This window comes from Drosophila eugracilis, unplaced genomic scaffold (assembly GCF_018153835.1).
Source record: "Drosophila eugracilis isolate 14026-0451.02 unplaced genomic scaffold, ASM1815383v1 contig_90, whole genome shotgun sequence".
Taxonomy (NCBI): Eukaryota; Metazoa; Arthropoda; class Insecta; order Diptera; family Drosophilidae; genus Drosophila; species Drosophila eugracilis.
The window spans coordinates 8,632,992-8,653,518 of NW_024573812.1; the positions used below are offsets into that span (position 1 = coordinate 8,632,992).

Here is a 20,527-nt window from a genome sequence, read left to right on the forward strand (position 1 = left end):
TGTTATACTGAGTGGGCAACGTAACGTGGTGCCTTACTTCTCCTTCCGTGCCTGCTTCGTTTCTTAGAGCACGAATTTGCATATTCCATTTTCACATCTTGCTTTAAACTCCACAAATGTGATCGCTTATATCTGGTCAGAACTACATAACCCAATTTGGTGGGATCCAATTGGCTACTTTTTAGCCACGCGTAAGCAGTGTGCCCGTAATGGTGACTTGAAACATATCGGATCAGGCATTAGGGACACCCTCTCCTATACGATTATCGATTTTTTTCTTTTTAAATAATTAAATAATTTATGTAATAATATATACATGCACATTATTTATTATTGCATTAATATTTGCTTTGCTTTAAAATTTGCATTTCAAAAATATCGATATCCGATTGTCACATTAGGGGTAGGCTTCCCAAATATGGAATATTAAAGAATTCCATTTTCTTTAAATATGCCAAGTTATACTAGATCTTATAAGTAATTATTTTATTCAGAAGTATTAACAATGTTATGTCAAGCGAAGTCGATTAAAAATTAGACCAATTAATTATTACCTTATGACCAATAAGGGTTAATTATGAAAATATTAAAAATATGATTTTGTTAATTCACGAAATTATCAGAATAATATTTAATACAATTTAGTAGGTAATCTTTACAAAGAGGTCAAAAATCAGACAACGAAAAAAAGTATCGATTTATACATAAAGGGGATTCCATAAAATGTTGTTTGTTTAGGCGAAATAGAATACATATTTTTTGAAATATAATCTTTAAAGTAAAACAGAAAACATTTCGATTTTTTTTTAATATTTAACATACTGCTAGGACAGTCATTTTTCGATACTTGGATAGTTCTTGAGCGACCGATAGCATCGCTTTAGCGGCATCTTTAAAGGCCGGTCCACCACTAACGCCATAAGAATTAGTTTGTTTTTTTTTTGCAACAAAAATTTACATTAGTTATGCGTTCGTGGCCAAAATGCTAATCGTCTGGTTAGTGCTTGCCGCCACACTGAGCCGCTGCATCCAAGCCAGCACCACGATATCGATACCGATCACAACCCAGGACATAATAGCGGGTGACGTGTTTTTTGAAATCCTCACGCCCTCGGATCTGGAATACACGTACCGTCTGCGACCGGCCAAGGACTTTGGATCCACCTTCTCACATCGACTGAAGGGAGTTCCGCTAGTGCTCACGGATCCGCCGAGCGCTTGCCAAGAAATCCGGAATGCCCGAGAACTTAATGGGGGCGTCGCACTCATCGATCGAGGGTGAGAAGAGCTAAAGTCGCTCCATTATAGCTTTTATATTGAGTGTGGGAAAATCTTTAGTGGCTAAGGTCATACATACGTATGTAGGTGAATCTTATCAGTAGTCTCTAACATACATATACCAAGAAGCTAACCGTTTCCTGTTTATCAGGTTACGTGCGATGGAAATGTCTCTGTAAAGTCTTAATAATCCAAGTCAATCAAATCAGGGAATGCGCGTTAAGAATACTTTCATTAAATTATTAAGATAACGATAAAAAGCTAAATAGATTATAATGCCGTATTATTTTCCAGGGAGTGCTCCTTCGTCACTAAGACACTGCAGGCGGAGGCAGCTGGAGCTTTGGCTGCGATTATCACGGAGTACAATCCCAGCTCGCCAGAGTTTGAGCACTACATCGAGATGATACATGACAACTCCCGACGGGACGTTAACATACCGGCTGGCTTTTTACTTGGAAAAAACGGCGTTATAATTCGTTCAACGCTACAGCGACTGAAAAGGGTTCATGCCCTAATTAACATACCGGTTAACCTCACCTTCATACCGCCCTCTAAGATTAACCATCCACCGTGGCTGGGGTGGTAACGGGCTGGAAGTGCAGCCAGTAAAAAGGACTTGTGGGGATGGGACCCATACAATAAGAAACCAAAGTGCATACTCGGAGGCAGAGATATTGAGACAGCAACTGAGACTAAACATTAGAGTACCAATAAGTAGCTAATTCGTAGATGGAAGCCATACAGTGTAAATAAATTTGCTTAGCAGCCAGTCAGTCAGGTCGCAAAGTAATAAGCTATACAAATACTATAATTTTTTATTATTATAGGCGAATGCGTACAATTTATTGGTTATATTTTGCCCAAGGCGGTGAGATTCAGACACATGCCAAGCGTGAGAATTACGATGACCACAACAAGGATGGCGAAGCACAAGTAGTTCGGTTGGATAGGCATTCGAAAGAGTTTAGCGGACATGTCTAGTGAGGCGGCGAATAGTAGCGTCGAGTTGAGATCCTCCGCCGAGGTATTGTGGTAAACAAACGGGCGAACCCGTATCTGATGGCCATTCGCCTGGGCGTTCTGGCACACACGCGTCACTGATGATGCGACGAAAAAGGGCAGCAATCCCAAAAACAGCCACAGCATCACATTGGCAATGTTAAGTAAGACGAGCTTCATGGCACAGTAGTGGAAATCAAAGTCCTTGAAAAGGTACACCAATCCCGCGAAGGCGTACGCCAGATTCATTACAATCAGGAAGCACACCGGCACAGACACGTGCTGATTCAGCCGTTCCAGCAGCTTACGAAATTCAAGGACTTCCCTCATCCAATCTAGTGAATCGATGGAGTGCATGAGGAGCTTGTGCGAAAGCGTTTCCAAATGCATCCTTAGCAAATAACATTCGATGTAATAGTTGCTTAGTATAATAATTTCCACAAGGTCTTGGAGCAATATGGTGAACAACAGGCCCACACGCAGCCACAACTCCCAATCGCTTAGGGCTTCTGCTAGCCAAGACACTTTCACGATCTGACTTGGCTGCATTATCACCACGCAGCAAGCGTATCCAAAAAGCAAAATCAGCAAAGCCAATGCAATGGTCAAAAAGAGCCACAACATTCGGCACAGTCTTTTCGGCTTGGCTGACATCAGGAACACCCGCTCGATGAGGTTTTGCAGCTGCTCATGGTCGATCACCTTGCATACCAACACTGCTGACACGAAAGACAGTAGATTAAATCCACTGGGCACTATAAATCCAAAGAGAAGTTCTCCTATAGTGTTAGGACTAGCTGACCCGCCATCTGTTCCATTGGTAATGGGTCGAATGTCCCTGTAGCTGGTAAAACCACGATCGCCTCTAGAAGAGAATTGGTTACGATTAAACTAATTTTAATAGTAATTGTAAGAAATAGACGAAATAACAAAAACGCGTATTTGCAATGTGGAAGATACAAATAATATGAAATAGTCATATTTTTGAATTAGGGTTTTAATTTTATAAATATATGTAAATAACATCTATCAGTCATCGAAACATAAATAAGGAAAACAAAATAATTTAAAGTTTTAAACAAACACATAAGTTATAGTCTGCCTTTAACAATTTTAAAACATAAGTTTTTAAATAAAAGGAAGTTGGACAAAGATGATCTTTTGGCACTTTTGGTCTTGTAGGAATATAGTAAAATAAAATGTTTGTTTGTAAATATAAAGCTGTTTCATGTTAATATAGTATTAGTAATAGGTTGCAATGGGGTTTTTTCTGCTATGGTACGTATAACTCGTAATCATTTCTTTTTATTAATGAAAATGATATCTCAAAAATAATCTAGGGTAGAGATTGGAATTTTTTACGTTGTGAAAAACTTGCCTACATACATACATATGTTTTTATAAATTTTTAAAATAAATATTACACTGTTAGTTGAAGCAAAATAGTTATCCAATACATGCATGTGTAATTTGCTGCAGACATGTATAATAGTTGAATATTGTCCACTGTTTGTGTTTAAAGCTGGGAAGGTTTTCCGGAATAATAAATCAATTGATAACAAAACATGGGTACATATAGTATGAACTTGTGTACGATCGCATTTAAGTGTATCTGCTTACATGATGAGATAAAATAACTTGCAATGGTTTTCTCCTTGAGGAAATCACTTTTTTTTGTAAAATTATAAATCTTTACCGATTTCTTGTATAACGTAATGGGAGAAAATTCTGTTTTTCACAGTGAACCCTTACCTGTATCCACAAATGTACCGTAAAAGGTATCCAACCAGCAGGACGAATAGCACCATCAACGCCTGCACGTAGCTGCAGCAGGCACGTACACTGCTCATATCGGTGGAGATGGGATTAAGACCCACCAGCGTCAGGATGGCCACATATGGACGAAGGAACTGTTATGGCAAGATGTTGGTCAGTTTCCACGACTTGATGGTTAGGTAATCAATGATCGATCATCACACCACACCCACCTTCCGTTTGCAGTAGTCCAAAAGAGCGGAAGTGGGCTCATGTTCTCCGGGCTGCTGCAGTTCATCATTGGCGTTCCCGTTGATACGATTGATGAAACAGAAAGAGCTCTCAGCATTATGTCGATGCATGACAGACAAAGAGCAATCGACGTTGGTGGGGAGGGGTTGATAGAGGATGGAAAGTAACAGTTATAATAACAATTGACGGCGAGGGAGCTCATTCACAACAAAAACACATGGCGTGGGTGGGGAGAGTTCCGCAATAGAGAGAAAGTGAGAGAGAGAACGCGTGAATATAGGGAGAGCGAGATCGATCGCGGCTGGCGGTCCAGCCACAACTGAAGCTCTAAAACTTACAAGTTCGTCATGCAGCCAGGATGATCCAATAGACGTGGCTCGACTCCGGCTTTGACTTCGGCTCATGCTCGGACTGCTCCATGGGTCCCGATCTTGAAACCGATTCCCTTCAGCTGTTCGTTCGGCGGCGCTCATCGAGTGCAACTGTAAGTGTAACGGTACCGGTAACGGTAAATTGACTAAATTGAAACTCGAGCCGCGGAGAGAGCGAAAACAATAGCAATAAATATACATATGTGACAAAGCTTTCCTGCGTGAAGCTCTCATTCTGAGCTTTGTGTTCTTCCCGACCTCCCACTAAACCCCCCTCCTCTGCTCCCCCGCGCACCCTCACCCTCACCCACACCCCAAACCCCTCTTATCAATCAATTTTATCTCGGGACCTAGCGGGGATCGCGTTTCTCGAGTCTGCTGGGCACCTGTTACAGTTTAGATAGGAATCAGCCCTGTTATCGTCGAGCACTATCTGCCGGTACTTTGCATATATATGTATTTACATACATACTATATATGCTGAGATCCATATCGGGCGTATGTAAACTCCCATGGTATATGTATATGTATGTATGTTCATATATTTTGTTTATATGTAAGACTCTGTTATTATCGCGTGTCTGGTTGGGCTTTTCTTTGTCACGCTTTTGTTGATCGGGCTTTTCTCTCCCAATCACTGTCTCTTTTATTCTCTCAAAAACCTATTGGAGATGCTGATTATGCTGTTATCCCCCCTCCCGCATCACAGCGTAACCAAATTAAGTACACAAAGAAAAAAAATGGAAAAAGGAATATTAAGAAATCATATTGATATAAAATGTTTTTCTTTTTAAAGATACTTTTTTTGGTAATATTGTAAGCAGCATAATACTTTCTTTAATAATAATAATATAAAATAGGTAAATGAATAAAAAACTCTAAAAATGTAAAAACTTTCTTTATCTTAAAAAAAAATATTTATATTTTAACTTACTTCTAATTATTAACATAATGTTTAATAAATGCTGTAATCAATTTTTCTTTGTGTTGATAAAAAAGCCTTCAGACTTGAAATTGTAGTCTGCGTATAATTTTCATTATTCTGGGGAATTACCAAGTGAAACTCGAAGGGATTGTTTATTTCTCCGCTAAACAATTATTTTCACAGAGAAAAAATTTTGTGTAACTCAATTTTTAATTATATTATGCAAGTTTGTTGATTAAATAATCTTTTTTGTGCTTTTAAGGTTTTTTTTAATGATGTGTTTGCAACTTTTTTAGCAATAAATTAATCCCAACTTGACTGGTTTTCCACCCAAACTTTTTTCTTTGTAAAGCTAATAACTTAAACAATTTAAACCATTGTACAAAATAAAATTATTGAAAACTAAAATGTATATCAATTGCTGTACAAATTAAAAAACTTTAAATATACTGATTAAAAATCGTATCTAATTTATATATATATAATATATGTTCATAAAGTCTCCCCTTACGAGCCCCAATTATTTCCTCGATTTTAAAAAGCAAACCGGAAAACCAGATTTTTAAGCAAACTCTGCTATCGGTTGGCAAAGGGTTAACTCTTACTTGCCCTGCTCCCGCATCGGTAATACAGTTTCGAAATTTACGTCAAAGTAATTAAATGAAATTGAACGCAAGTCGAAAGCGGTTTCAACTTTTTGCCCACTTAAAATGCCGCCCGACGATTTAACAATGAGGCCATGGACAGAGTCGGTTCCGGTTTTATTCCAGTTTCAGGTCCAGTTGAGATCCATGACCAGGCCACAGAAAGAAGCCGCAGACAGAAGCCGCATGCTGTCGGGATGTGAGATACGAGTATCAGCTCCTGACTGTCCAACAGTCCAATGTGCAACCCATCAATCCCCTTCCCCCCCATCACCATTTTAAGCCACCCCTTTCGCACGCTCATGTAAATTAGCTGCGTTGTCAAATAATTCTGATTTGTTGTTGCTACACACTGGCATGCTAATAAAAGCGGAATGCCCATCATCCTGGTTGTGCAACCCATTCCCAATCCCCTTGTCAATATGTCAGCCTGACCGGAGCTCGTCACTTGACAATGCCACTATCTCACTCTAACTAGGCGTGGGACAGCGTTTTGTTTAAAAATCAAATCAAATATTACGAGAAAATTTCAATGTGGTCGAATGCATAGGAAATTTTATGCCCGCCGCAGCCGCAAAAACGCAAATGTTGACTCCGCCGGACAGCAGCTGAAACCCGTCGAGATGGCCACGGACAGATATAGTTACTGCCACTGCCGCACATCGTTCAGATACGGATACTGGTCAAGAGAATGCATTCAATGGGTCGAGTTAGAAATCACTTTAAGCGCAGTTTAAAGCTGATTCAAGGAAATGTATTTTGGAATGTTGTACGTTGATAGCTTAAAAACTGGTTAAAAATTATTAAAAGAAAAATACATAAAATATTTAATTTCATTTAGCTAAGTACATTAAGAACTTTTTAACAAATTCAAATAATATTATCAGCGTTCTTCAGAAAAAATTAAAGATTGTATTTGCCTTTCGGGAATAACCAGAAAGATTACGGTTTGGGATAGATTTTGCAATTAAATTGTAAAAATTATAAAACATAACAGAATAATAATAAACCTTACTTTTAAAAATCTAAAATGTAAGAAAAAACGTTTATCAAATTCCGATCAGCATGACTCATAAAATACACATTCATAAGAATATATAAATAAAAATTTTACTTGACCACTGATAAGGGGCTATTATTCATAGTTCATGTTTCAGTTGCTTTGCGCTTCTCGTGAAATGAAGACATTATTCGCTTGGATCCCATGGGTGGCTTTGCTCATAAGCCACGTAGGTGGTTACCGGTTTCTAGAGGAATCCTGTTCAGCTCCGAAACAATACCAATCACAAAACGAGACTCTGCAACAATATGCTACTTGGATGGCATATATTAGAAATGCAACTCACTACATATGTACCGGAACGCTGATTAATAAAGGTGCGTATATTAGTAATGAATAATTCAAGTTAAGTTTATGATATTAACAATTTTCTTCAGATTTTGTTTTGACTACTGCTGATTGCGTACAAGGTCATGACGAACTGTAAGTTCGAAATGTATATTATGACTATTACATTTTTGGTTAAACAAACTTCTTTAATTTAGATTTATTGGCTTGGGAGCATATAAAAAAACAGAGCCCGCTCAGATGCACGGGGTCAGTCATAGCGTAGTGCACAGTTTGGACTATAGTGGAAGTCTCCAGAACAATATAGGCCTCCTAAAGCTGTCGAACAGCGTTGACTATAATGGTATGATAACTATTTAATAAAGATTATATTAAAAACCCTATTCCCCACAGAACGTATCCAACCAATTTGCATTAATTTGGATAAGAATTGGCAAATAGCCAAAGATTTAAAAACCTTTGGCTGGAGACCAAAGAATAACAAACTTCATGCCATTGCCCTAATCCTTTCCAAGCAGTGCCAATTAAATTTGAATGCCGATTCCGATCCGAAAAACATTTGTGCAGTTGCGAAATCGAGAAGAGCCTCTTGCCATCTGGAATCCGGTGCTCCCTTAACCTCTGTTGTCAACGATCAATCGAATGTTGTTCGCGAAGTGCAAATTGGCATTCTAAAAAATGCAAAAATAAATTGTAATGACCAGTTCGCTTATATAGATCTATCAAGCTATGTTGAGTGGATTGAGGCAACTGTGAAGAGATTTGATATCAAGAACCATCCAAGAATCCCCCCACAACAACCAATAGTGCCCAAAGAGCCCAATATTGAATTGAATCAGGGGAGATGGTTGTATGAAAAATGCCAAGGCTATACCTTGTCATCAAAACTACATGCTCGCATCTATGGACCAAATTTCAGCGGCCAGGGTTGGTTTATCACAGATAGTACGTATATGTTCTAATAGCTTTCATTAATTTTGCTTAGTGATGACTTATTTTCATTTCCAGGATTTATCATCACCAATGCCTATAAGTTACCAGATAATGCTGTCTCTCTGTAAGTTTTTACAGGAGATGATAATTTATAATAATTAATCTTTTATATTCGCAGAGATGTGGGCCTGGTAGGAACCCTTAGACGTTATGACGAATTCCGAGTTGTTGCCGTGTTTAAGCACCCACAATTTTCTGATGATTTCAAAAATGATTTAGCATTGCTCAAAGTTAATAAGCAGGCGAGCATAGGTATTACCATTACTGCCAAATCTTAGTGTCTTTGTTATTGAGTTATTATTTTTTAGACAATATGACGCCTATTTGTATGCCTGCGAGTACAAATTATGAGCCGCAGGAAGAGTCTAGCTTAATCACATTTGATCATGTGCAAACTGAAGATCGCATGACTATATATCCAAAACCCGCTTCAGTCGAGAACTCTCGTGACTGCTCTTACAGAATCCAAAACGGAGTTCAACCGAACCAAATTTGTGTGGAAGTTCCTTCTAGAGTGAGTCGGAATTATGGCAAAAGTGGCGACGTATTGGCAAAGAAGATTATGTTTATGGGACAAGAAAGGCTAGTCCTGGTTGGTATTAACAGTTATTCAACTAGCGGCGTGCAAGTTTTCACCAATATTACGAGTCATACCGACTGGATAGTCAACACTGTTAGCTTTAATTAATTTTAGTTAATGGTAGTTACCAATTTTAAAGAAATAAATATTCTTAACCAGCAACACCATCTATATCTATATCTATATCTATATCTATATCTATATCTATATCTATATCTATATCTATATCTATATCTATATCTATATCTATATCTATATCTATATCTATATCTATATCTATATCTATATCTATATCTATATCTATATCTATATCTATATCTATATCTATATCTATATCTATATCTATATCTATATCTATATCTATATCTATATCTATATCTATATCTATATCTATATCTATATCTATATCTATATCTATATCTATATCTATATCTATATCTATATCTATATCTATATCTATATCTATATCTATATCTATATCTATATCTATATCTATATCTATATCTATATCTATATCTATATCTATATCTATATCTATATCTATATCTATATCTATATCTATATCTATATCTATATCTATATCTATATCTATATCTATATCTATATCTATCTATCTATATCTATATCTATATCTATATCTATATCTATATCTATATCTATATCTATATCTATATCTATATCTATATCTATATCTATATCTATATCTATATCTATATCTATATCTATATCTATATCTATATCTATATCTATATCTATATCTATATCTATATCTATATCTATATCTATATCTATATCTATATCTATATCTATATCTATATCTATATCTATATCTATATCTATATCTATATCTATATCTATATCTATATCTATATCTATATCTATATCTATATCTATATCTATATCTATATCTATATCTATATCTATATCTATATCTATATCTATATCTATATCTATATCTATATCTATATCTATATCTATATCTATATCTATATCTATATCTACATCTTTGTCATGACCATATGGATGCATGTGTTTTAATATCAATATCAGATTCTGCTACATATTGTCTCACTCCCACTTAATAGCCGATTTAAACTCTGTGTTTTATGTGCCACGCCTCCTTGCCAGCGTGTCAACTAGAGATCAGAGATTGTGGGACGTGTCAAGTGTCCGAAATTCAATTAGACTTCATTAGCATTACCAGCCGGTGGCAGTTGGAACCAACTTACCTCCCCCTCCCATCGCTCACGGCACACCCCTTGTGGTTTTGTCTGTCTGTGTGCGTGAACAGATTCAAGCGTTGGCAGATTAGCATAAATGAGATCATTAAAATGCGCTTACGTTTGTGTGGGTGGTTGGTTGGTTTGTTAGTGGTGAACTGAGGGGACAAGGTTCAAGGGGTCAGGTCAGCAGAGGTGCGGGGTCACGACTTGTTCCTTTCGCACGTTTCTCAGAGACTGACGCCGCCTGCAAATTGCCTGACTCCGGAATCCTGGGTCTTGCGTTTTCGTCCTTGTTTTCTCGTCTGTCCAAAGGTGTCACTGCTGCTGCAGGTTCGTGTCTCGGCTAGACGGTCCAAATTGAAATTTGCATAATTATTACAGCATCTTTTAGATGTGATGTCCTCCTCAGCTGTCCCCCAAATAGTTTGTACTCCGACCGCTCCACACTAGCACTCCCCACTCTGCCAAATTTTCTCATTAAGTTTAGTGTGATGAGGCAGTTAGGATAAAAACCAGAAGGATAGTCAGGCGGAAGGGAGGGCTTCACATTATATTTAGTTTTCACTAGGCTACAGGCTTAAAGATTCAATTGGCTAACTTATATGCGAGAAAACATTCTTCGTTTTTAAAGGTAAGCTTCTTTTTATATAAAACATTACAATTACAATGTTAGTAAAGCAGTAGCTACGAGTATAATGTCCAAATCTTCTACAAAGTTACAAAGTTTTTACTTTGCTAATCACAAGATTTAAAGGGATCAGAGTTTTTAAAAATGGACAATTATTTAGATATTTATTATTTATAATGGTTTTAAAAGATAATGGCTTATTTTATAGAGTATGCTTGATTTTCAATATTCTGTCTTAATTAGCCAATGTCCCTTACACATTTTAACGCACTCAGTTTTCTGCTAATTAGGACATTCTTTACCTTGTTTACCAGTGCTTCATTGAGCTCATTTTGAATTCAGTCAAGTTAATTGGACTGTCATATACCTGTTGCTTTGTGAACTTTGCCCAGGAGTGACCTTTCCAGCGGAAGTTCGTGCACATGCATTTAAAATGCCACATGAGCTCATTGAGTTTTAGGGTCGCAGAGAGAGAGAGAGAGAGAAAGACAGCCCCGGCGAACTGCAGCCACCTCAGCAGTCGTCCCGTCAAACAAGCTAATTTTTGATGATATCCACAGGCAACAGAGGAGGTGAAGAAGGAGTAGAATGGTTGGACAGGATATGGGTGGTGTGGGCGGTGCACTGGGGAGAGCACTAAAAGCCTGTCGCTGGCTGCAAATTGAATCAGTCGTCCAGTGTTTCGTCCTCCATCCGTGTGTGTGAGTTTTCGCCTGGGGCGAAATTTAGTGTCCAGCGGGCGGCGTGCGCGCTCTCATGAAATGTGACCGCAATTGCGGTTCGTTAGCTGCATTTCAGCTAGTCCGCATCCATGTCGGGGCTATGTGATGCAGCGGCGCAACCAGGAGCTCTATTCCACCTGCACCTGGACGTGCTGCCGCCAAAAAAGCAACCCCAAAGAGGCGGTCGGAGGGTGGTTGGGGACGTTGTGCGAATGTAGCCAGCATGGCCAAAGCGCTGTGCTTAAGTGGTCCAAGCGACCGAAAGCACTTTGACCATGCGGTGGCAAAGCCCCCGACGGGCATCCTCCAATTCACACACTAAAATAGTCGCTCTACACGGGGAAGAAATATAACCTTTACTCTTTAAAGCTGTGTTTAGTTTTTGTTTTTAAAAAAGGAATATTTATTTTAAAGATTCCTAATATCATTTAATGTTTTGTTTAAGAAAAATGTTGTGTTCTTGGCACGATCAAATTATAGACAAAATTATTTTTTCGGATGCGTTGGTTTCCTATGAGAGGATTTTATAACTTTAATAAACTTCAATGACTTAAAATTAATTTTTTTTTAGCTTATTAACTTAACAAATGTGTTTGTTTTTGTATATTTAAAAAGTTGTTGTTGTCTCTAAATAAATGAAGGCCATAAGCGAAGAAAATTTGAGGAGTTTTGGTGCTTTAAATTAACTTTTTATTGTGGGACTCATAGTGATAGTGAAATTGACAAAAAGATAAGTTTTGCTTTATTATTTATTTGTTATTTAATATTATATTGTATTATGGATTTGCAAATACTTACAACGAACTTTAATTTCTTTGATAATTCATTTTAAAAACTTAATAAAAGGACAAAACTGAGCATAATATCTTTGAAAAAGAACGAATAACTCTAAAATATATCTTCCATATTTTTACTATATGGAAGATATATTTTAGAGTTATTCGTCAATCCAAACATATCTTTAACATCACATTTTATTTATTTATCTAAGGACAATTAGTTAAAACTAAGAGCTAACATAGGCCTAGGAGCATCAGCAGCTAAGGTCTTCTGCTCTCGGCTAAATTTCATGGCTTGGTTAAATTTAACTTCATATATTTTAACATATATAATATATAACCCAAAGGTTATTTCTCACAATCTCACAATCATTATATTTTGCTCAGTGTAACAAAAGCTTTAAAGCTCTGTGAGAATCTGGCCCCAAGTCAAAAATGTCCAACTGACTGGGATTATTTATGTTGAAAATATCAAACGTTTGAGGATTGCCCAGGCACTTAACGGCAATTAGCCCCAGGGCCACACACACACACCTGTGGATTCAGTCGGTCTTCCTTTGGCTCTTCTGCCACCCCCCCTATTGAAGGGGTGGAAGCTCCACCTGCGTCCGCAATCACAGCTCAATGCTCCAGCCAGCTCGACGGGATTTGCGCATCATCAAATGACCAACTTGAGGTAATTACCAACAAAGACCAGGAGGCACGCACACAGATACCCAGCATCCCATCCTTTCCTCTTGGACGTCCCAGCCAGGCCAATCTGTCCGGGCACGCAAAGAAAAAACTTCTGGCCCCCGTTTGGTGTCTCCTTTCAGCGCCGGACAACGTGACAAGCATGCGGAATAAGCCGGAGATGGAATGGAGATGGAGGCGGAGACTATGACCAAGACGGAGACCGAGTTGAGAACCATAGTTCGAAGTGAAGGGAAGCTCAACAATTTAAACGGATCTCGTCCTGGATTTCAAGGATATGTTGCATTAACAATGCCCTGACCTACTGATGAGTGCCAAATGAGTTGTTCGGGGAGTGGCAAGGTGGCAGGAGCACAAGCCACTCATTCCTCATTTTTGTGGCACTGCCAGTTTGTGTGTCCTTTGGGGTGTGGGCCTGCGACTTTTGTTGCCAAACTAAATATTGTTAGGCAAAGTAAACGCTGCTGTAGACTTTGTGCCAATGGGGCTGTCAGGGGCGTATTGGAAGGGGGTCTTACATGGGTCTTGGGAAAGGCATTCAAGGGTCTATAAGTTACTTACAATTTTAGTTTCACTGTTGATTAGGCATACATTTTTATGGGATATTATTATTTTTAAGTTTCCATTAAGTTTCAGTAGGTAAATCGAGTAGATTAATATATTTTACAATCTTAAATCGTCAGTTTATAGGATTTAAAAGACAAGTAATAAAGTTTATATAGAAAATGATTAACTTATAAACCGACGATTATTTTTATTTAACAAGCATTTTGATTTGCAGAAACTAAGAACCACTAATTTCAGTTATCAACTTAATATTTCTAATTGAATCCCTACGAAGGCAAAGGAGCAACTGATAAAAAGGCACCAGCTTCCTGATAATTCCCTCTTCTCCATTTTCTCAGCTCACAGGAATTTTCCTTTACATTTTTTCCCCCTCTGCACAGAAGGTCTCTGCTTTCGGCTTGCTCTTCGCAAGAACCTGGCCGAGTGGCTCACGTCTATTACCGTTAACCGAAACCCAATGCCATTGCGGCCATTCAAGTCGACATCCTATCAGGGCGGCAGCTCCTTAGGGGCACCTGCCACCCTGCCTCCTCCTTCTCCTTTGGCTTCTTCTATTGGAGATTTCCTTCCTCATTTTCCTGCAAGTTTTTGTATGTGTGTGGGTGCGTTTATTTTTTCTGTTCCTTTTTCCCACCATTATGAAACTGAAGCCGGGCTATATAGAGGATGATGCAGTCAGGAGCGGACGCACCTTGGATTCCCTGCAGCACACACATACTCTCGTACCCATGCCGAGGGATATCCTGACTCTTGGTCCTAGCTCATTGTTGACGCAACTTGCTCATTAATTTTTTACGCTTAATGTGCGCTCATAATGATTTTTAAATTGAGTCTCCGATTTCAGAGATTTGTTCCTGGCTCTTCTACCTCTGACTTTGGACAGCAAACAGTAATGACGTCAGAGACGGCTCATTAGTGGCCAATGTGGAACGCAAAAGTCCATTCATTTGTATCTGCATCCAATCACTGAACCACTGGATCACTGGATACATCGCAGCCATTCGTTTATTTATTCATATTTGCAAATAAATAGAGTGGGTCGGCCGTGAGGATAAACAATGAGTTTACTGAATGCACTGATTAAAATGCAATAAGCCCCCTCTGTATTCTTCTGCTCCTGCTGGTCGTCATACAAGCTCCTTTGCAGCTCATCGCATCATGCATACGCCACGTTGGCCAGTTGGTAGGTCGAAAAGTGCCGAACGTTTTGTCCGGCTGACAAATTTAATTACTGCCCGGGCGGTGGGGCTCTGTGCTCTTCCTTTCTGGCTCTCTGTGCTGTTTGTCTCGTCACTGATATGGCCCAGACAGATGCCCGTAGGTCCTTGCCGGGCTGCCCCGTTGTCCTTTCGCCCGGACGAAGTCACTTCATTTGATGCGTCAATCAGCACAATCAAAAACTGCAGCCATGAAAATCAATTAAAAACCCGTTGACACACTGGCCCGGGCCAAGGATACTACACTGGGAAAGAATGTCGGTCTTCACTTTTGGCATTTTATATTTAAAGTTAAAAGAAAGCTTTGGAAAAATTAGTTTAAAAAGTTCGAAAGAGAAAAACATCTAACCTTATCCTACTAACATAATAATAATATCTAAAAATATTTCGCACAACTATTATAAGCTAAAAACGTTGATGTTAAGGTAATTACAGTTTAAAATTTGCGTTAAGTTCCCACAAAGTTTGTCTAATATAAGTAAGATTTTCTTGCCGTGCAGCATGTTGTGTTTGAGTTCGGTGCCTGGTCCTGTGACTCGTATTCTGTGCCTGTTTCAGGATCTGGTCTTGGGCTGTGTGCTACCGTTGGCTGTCAACAACGTTGAACGTTTTGCAATTGACGCCGCCAGGATTAACATTTATATTTCAGCTGGCTAAAAGGGATCGAGACGGTGGAGGTATGGGTCGAACGGGGTTGTGTGGGCAAATGGTGGACCCTATGTTATTTTTGCTTGTTTCATGCTCGTTACAATTCATTTGATATGCAAATGCTCTTTTGTAGCGGATATAAGTAACACATTCACACACGCTCTTGCAAAACAAATCAAAGGCGGGCGGGCGTTCATGACTCTCAGGATTTTTACAACGCCCGGTTTCCGTTTTGCCGCCGATCGGTATCGCTTACACCGGTGACGTCAGCAGGTTGTTGCATAGTTAATTGGTGCCTCGCTGAATTGCAAAAATCGGTAGAAAGAGACAGAGAAAAAGAGAGAGAGAGAGAGAGAGAGCGGTAGGCAAACTGACGAAAGGCTCGCCCACTTAATAAATGAAATGTCATTGAGGCATGCGGCAATCAGCGCCGCACAAAACTCAAATGAAAACACAATTCAACACGCAGCAAATGACATCGTCAGTGGGTTGGAAGGGAGGGATCCACACTAACTGAATGACTGAGGAACTGGGGGAATGAGGAACTGACTGACTGACTGGATGACTGGTTGACTGACTGGCTAACTGACAGCGTCCAGGCGAGCCTCGGTTTATCTGCCTCTTTAGAGTTTCACAGCGGAGAAGGTGGCAGCAGGCTGGGCGAAAGGCGGCGAATTGCAGGGGTGGAAAGTCACACCCACTTGTCCACTTGTCATAGACACCACCCTCCCAGTCCAAATAAGTAACTGCCCTGAGAAGTGTTATAGAGTATAAGAGTATCCTGGAGTTTGTTCTAAAGAACTGAGAAGATGCTAAAATATTTTAGATATTTCTCTGCAAAAACTCTAGGAATTCAACAAGTTTATCCATAATTTGGGTCTTATTTGGTTATATCCCTCTGGGTTAATGATTAAATAAGATTCTACCGAATAAACTATCAAATATTTTTTGTAAATAATCTACGATTAACCTTCTTTCTATGCTATTCTAAAATATTCTTCTTTCCTATTAAGTATACATTTACCAATCATAAAAAACTAATTCAACGACCTTTAGCTTGAACCTCCCTACTTAGCTACCAGAAGTGCCATCATGCCATTTGCTACCCTTTCGCATTCCGCCAACAAGATTTAAAAGAGCCCCTAAAAAAAGCGGGCGATGCGTGTGCAGTCGCACACAAGTTGACTCCCTGCAATTCTGCTGCAACTCCTGCTGCCACTGCTGATTTCTACTGTTGCTATCTCTGCTATATCTGCTACAGATATAGCTGCTGCTACTGCTACTGCTGCTGCTGCGTCAGCTGCAACTGATGACATTGTCAGACATCAAGGCGGCTCTCCAGCTATGAAGGGACTAACGGGCCTGACAGTTACTCAGCGCCAGACATAGGGACCCTTATGTTGTTGCACAGAAAAAAACTTAAATAAATTTAAAATATATTTTTTTCTGTTTTTGGAATGAGAAAATAATAATTAAGTAACAATAACATATACGATTTATCACATTATATAAAAGAATTGTTTACTCATTTGAATTTGAATGTAAAAATAAACCTTTTATTAACAAAAATATAAACTATAATTAAATAAATTCAGTTCTCTCAGTGAGGCCTGCGAGTATGGGATGTTAGTGGATGCCTCAGGCAAATTAAAACTTGGGCCACACTCTTGACACGTGCTTAGTTGGTGCTGCACTCGCCACTGCACTTCTCCCTCGGATTCGTATAGTTGCCCCCCTTCCTTCTTTTTTTTGGGTTTGCATGTTTGCGGCTTCTGCGGACTGAGTTTGCTCTGGCCAGTTTTCTTTTTTCCTGGTTTTGTGATGTTTTCCCTCCCTTTTCTCTGGTTTTAGTCAGTTTAATTTATGAGATCGCATCACATGCCTCAACTGGCGTGCGAATGCATAAACTTGTTGCATACATTGCGGCGCCCCAGGTGAGAGGTCAACGTGGCTCCCGAGGGTTGAATTTTGTTAAATTTATGTGGCAGCTATAAACACATTTGTGAAGTTAAGTGGATGGTATTAACGGCAATTAATTTGATCGAGAATGTTAAAATTTTGATTTTAGGACAGAGAAATAATCTAAATAACGAATATGAACTAAACTCGATTAAATTTTTCGAATCAATCATTGATAAAAATAAATATATATGTATATTTCCCCGTGTGTTGTTAATACTGGTCAATGGCCTCAGGTTTGGAAATTGTGATATCTGAAATGATTCATGATAAAGGCAAAACTGGATAGTACTAAATTAATAGCTAATATTAACCTTTTCATAGACAAATGCATAATCAAACAATGGTTTTGATTTAATTAGCCATTTCATTACAGGTCTCCAAAGGTCCCAAACTCATCAGAAAATCTGAAAAATTACAATTAAAGTTTATTAATTATTAATTGGACATAAACAAAGCCAGCGCAGCTTAATACAATAAGTTCCGTTTAATTATTCTTCGTTGGCTCTTGTTTTCCCTTAAATATTTGCTTGTTATTTTGCCAAAAACAAGTTTTAAAGTTGCAACTGTTGCACAAATTGCTGCTGCAGCTGCAACTGAATATTGTTATTATTTTAACTCGCTTTTTACGTACATATGTTTGCTAGCTAAAAATTTAATCAAATAGTAATTTATGGCCTCCGAAATTTCTGCCAACTGTGCGAAATTTGCAAATATTTTTAAGGAACTTTTTTTTTCCTTTTTGGTAGTGGTCTTCCATACACACACATGCCATTGCATAATTTTAGGCATAATTTTTTTAAACAAACTAGTGGGATTTTTAAGCCTAGTTTGTGGTGGGTGGTAAGGGGTGTGCCATGTACGGTTGGGTTTTTGGCTGTGCTGCAGTATAAACAATCCACTCAACCCACTTTGGCCACGTTGTCTGCTCTTTTTTCAGCCTAACATGTTAGGCGTAAATGTTGTTTTTTCGCTAGCAGCCAAAATAGAACCAGAGTGTGGGTAGTTGTCAACAAAAATATCACTTGTTTGCATGAAAAATCTCTGCCAGCGGGTTTTTCCATAGGGGGGGTTAGAGTGAGAGGAGGAGCGCTAGTGATACAAAGAGGAAAAGCCTGAAAAACCAGCAAACGCCAGCGGAATTGAGCAATTTTTATGAATAGCAATAGTCACAGAAAATAGAGGCTCACTGCATCCCTGTTATGTGTGGAAAACAGAGCCCTTAGTTCATCTGTCTTGCTTGAAGTGGGCGGTAAAAAAAAAGAGGGGGGTTTGGGTGCTTGACAGTTTGACGCCCCGTAATTCATGCCATGATGAACGTTGACTGTAAAAACCTTTTTTTTCAGAGCGCCACTCGCTACTCGCATGACATCTCACTTGACTTATGGAACAGCTGTTAGAGATTAGCATTTAACATGGGTTCCGTTGGCCATTTAAATCCTTCATCAGGCCTTAAATGAGTTAAAATTGGTAGCATTAATAAAAAGACAAAAAATACAAAAAAAAATGAACACATTTGTCGCTAATTCGATTTGTCTGTCGCAACAGAAATGTCGGTTGGCGATCGGAAAAAGTTTCCGCCGCTTGGTTGGAGGGAGGTCATAATTTATTACCTCCAGTTGGGCCAACTTAATTATATACGTTTAATACAATTAACGGGAAAAGCGGAAAATCGAAGCAAAGAGCATTGGGTTGCGAAGCGGGAGACGAGGCGAATTAAAAATAAAAATTGAAAACTCCAAAAAGTAAATGCAGCCGCAGCAGATGGCGCTTTGCAAAATTTGCCCGCCATTCATGAAAGTTAATAATTGAGTTGGTCGAGCTGCGTAATTATATATACTATACCTGAACTTAATGGAATTTGTATTCTTTTTCTTTATGAATGATCCATAGCCAAAGATTCTCTTTCATGCAAAAATCCGATCCATTGTATATTTTAGTCATCTAGTAGGGTTTCCTGTGTCATGTCGAGAAATGCTACCGGATCATTGGAGTAAGAAATAAATATGAGATCATTGTCATTGCTTTCAGTTTCATAGGTTTCATCTAGCAAGGATTCTCCTTTTATTTGGTTTGGGGACGATGTATCATAGTCTTGCTGTATATCAACGAATATTGGATTATCATTATTTTGAATACCAAAAACAAATCTACCATTTGGATTATTAAGGGATAAAGAATGATCGTCATCAAATAGCACGGAATTTCTTGAGTCATTTTCATTTGTTATATCTAGATTTCCAGTACTTATATTTTGATTTACCATATTTTGAGTTTCAGTATTTTCCCTTCCTATGACTTCCTTTGCAACAGTCCTGCGTTTTTTTTTCACAGGGCTCTTATACATCACCACACGACTGCGCAGAGTCTTGAAAATGGGATCCATTTTATTACAAAATATATATTTGATGTATTTTATGAGATATCTGCTACCTTGTTGGAGCTGCTTTTGACTGTACAGAATTCTGATATGTTGACAAGAAAGTGGTTAGTGCCTCGATTTGGAATGTATTATGTGGGTTTAAGTCATATGGATCTCTGCCAGAATATCTCTCTATCTCTATCGGTTTTCCATTACCATTTCCAATTTAGTCTGCGACTGCTGTTGCCCGTTCAACTCTAATTTAATTAATTGAATTCATTTTGGCGCCACTGTATGCCTGTGTGTGTAACGGCAAATTAACGGTTGTAACATGTGAGAGTGTATGTAAGGCCCTCACTCTCTCTCTCTCTCTGCGTGTGTATGTGTATTAAGCGTGGGAGAGTGCATTTTCGGTTTCGGTTTTTGAGGTTTTAACGGTTTCAGTTCTCAGCCCTTACCTGACTTTAATACCATGTTTTTAAAGTTTAAAGGGGTATATTCATTTTCCAGGCATTAATTTGAACTCCAAATGTTTTATTAATTTAAAAAATCGGTGTGTATATCTCTATCTCTATCTGCAT

The 20,527-nt window shown here is 38.5% G+C and overlaps 3 protein-coding genes and 1 long non-coding RNA gene across 5 annotated transcripts; 2 read left to right on the forward strand and 2 right to left on the reverse strand.

Annotated features, from left to right (window-relative positions):
- Positions 1-864: 864 nt before the first annotated feature.
- Positions 865-2,084, forward strand: LOC108113216 (PRADC1-like protein). The gene is made up of 2 exons (XM_017223751.2): positions 865-1,278; positions 1,573-2,084. Exons 1-2 carry the CDS (start codon positions 983-985, stop codon positions 1,865-1,867), a joined length of 591 nt encoding a protein of 196 aa, XP_017079240.1. The 5' UTR covers positions 865-982; the 3' UTR covers positions 1,868-2,084.
- On the reverse strand, positions 2,072-4,769 carry LOC108113215. Of its 2 annotated transcripts, XM_017223750.1 has the most exons (4): positions 4,626-4,769; positions 4,269-4,322; positions 4,033-4,190; positions 2,072-3,145 (listed from the first exon to the last, which is right to left on the reverse strand). In XM_017223750.1, the coding sequence occupies exons 1-4, from the start codon at positions 4,758-4,760 to the stop codon at positions 2,131-2,133; spliced, it is 1,362 nt and encodes a 453-aa protein (XP_017079239.1). In that variant the 5' UTR covers positions 4,761-4,769; the 3' UTR covers positions 2,072-2,130. The 2 variants fall into 2 exon arrangements, with proteins under 2 accessions (XP_017079239.1, XP_017079238.1); XM_017223749.1 differs by lacking the exon at positions 4,626-4,769 and having other exon boundaries at positions 4,269-4,620.
- Positions 4,770-6,923: 2,154 nt separating this feature from the next.
- LOC108112246 lies at positions 6,924-9,310 on the forward strand. The gene is made up of 8 exons (XM_017222068.1): positions 6,924-6,996; positions 7,373-7,604; positions 7,665-7,710; positions 7,773-7,918; positions 7,969-8,520; positions 8,584-8,632; positions 8,687-8,820; positions 8,877-9,310. Exons 1-8 carry the CDS (start codon positions 6,928-6,930, stop codon positions 9,254-9,256), a joined length of 1,608 nt encoding a protein of 535 aa, XP_017077557.1. The 5' UTR covers positions 6,924-6,927; the 3' UTR covers positions 9,257-9,310.
- Positions 9,311-17,159: 7,849 nt separating this feature from the next.
- Positions 17,160-20,018, reverse strand: LOC108112352. The gene is made up of 4 exons (XR_001772648.2): positions 19,739-20,018; positions 19,430-19,682; positions 17,899-17,991; positions 17,160-17,838 (listed from the first exon to the last, which is right to left on the reverse strand). It is a non-coding gene; the product is annotated as an uncharacterized LOC108112352 (long non-coding RNA).
- Positions 20,019-20,527: the final 509 nt, after the last annotated feature.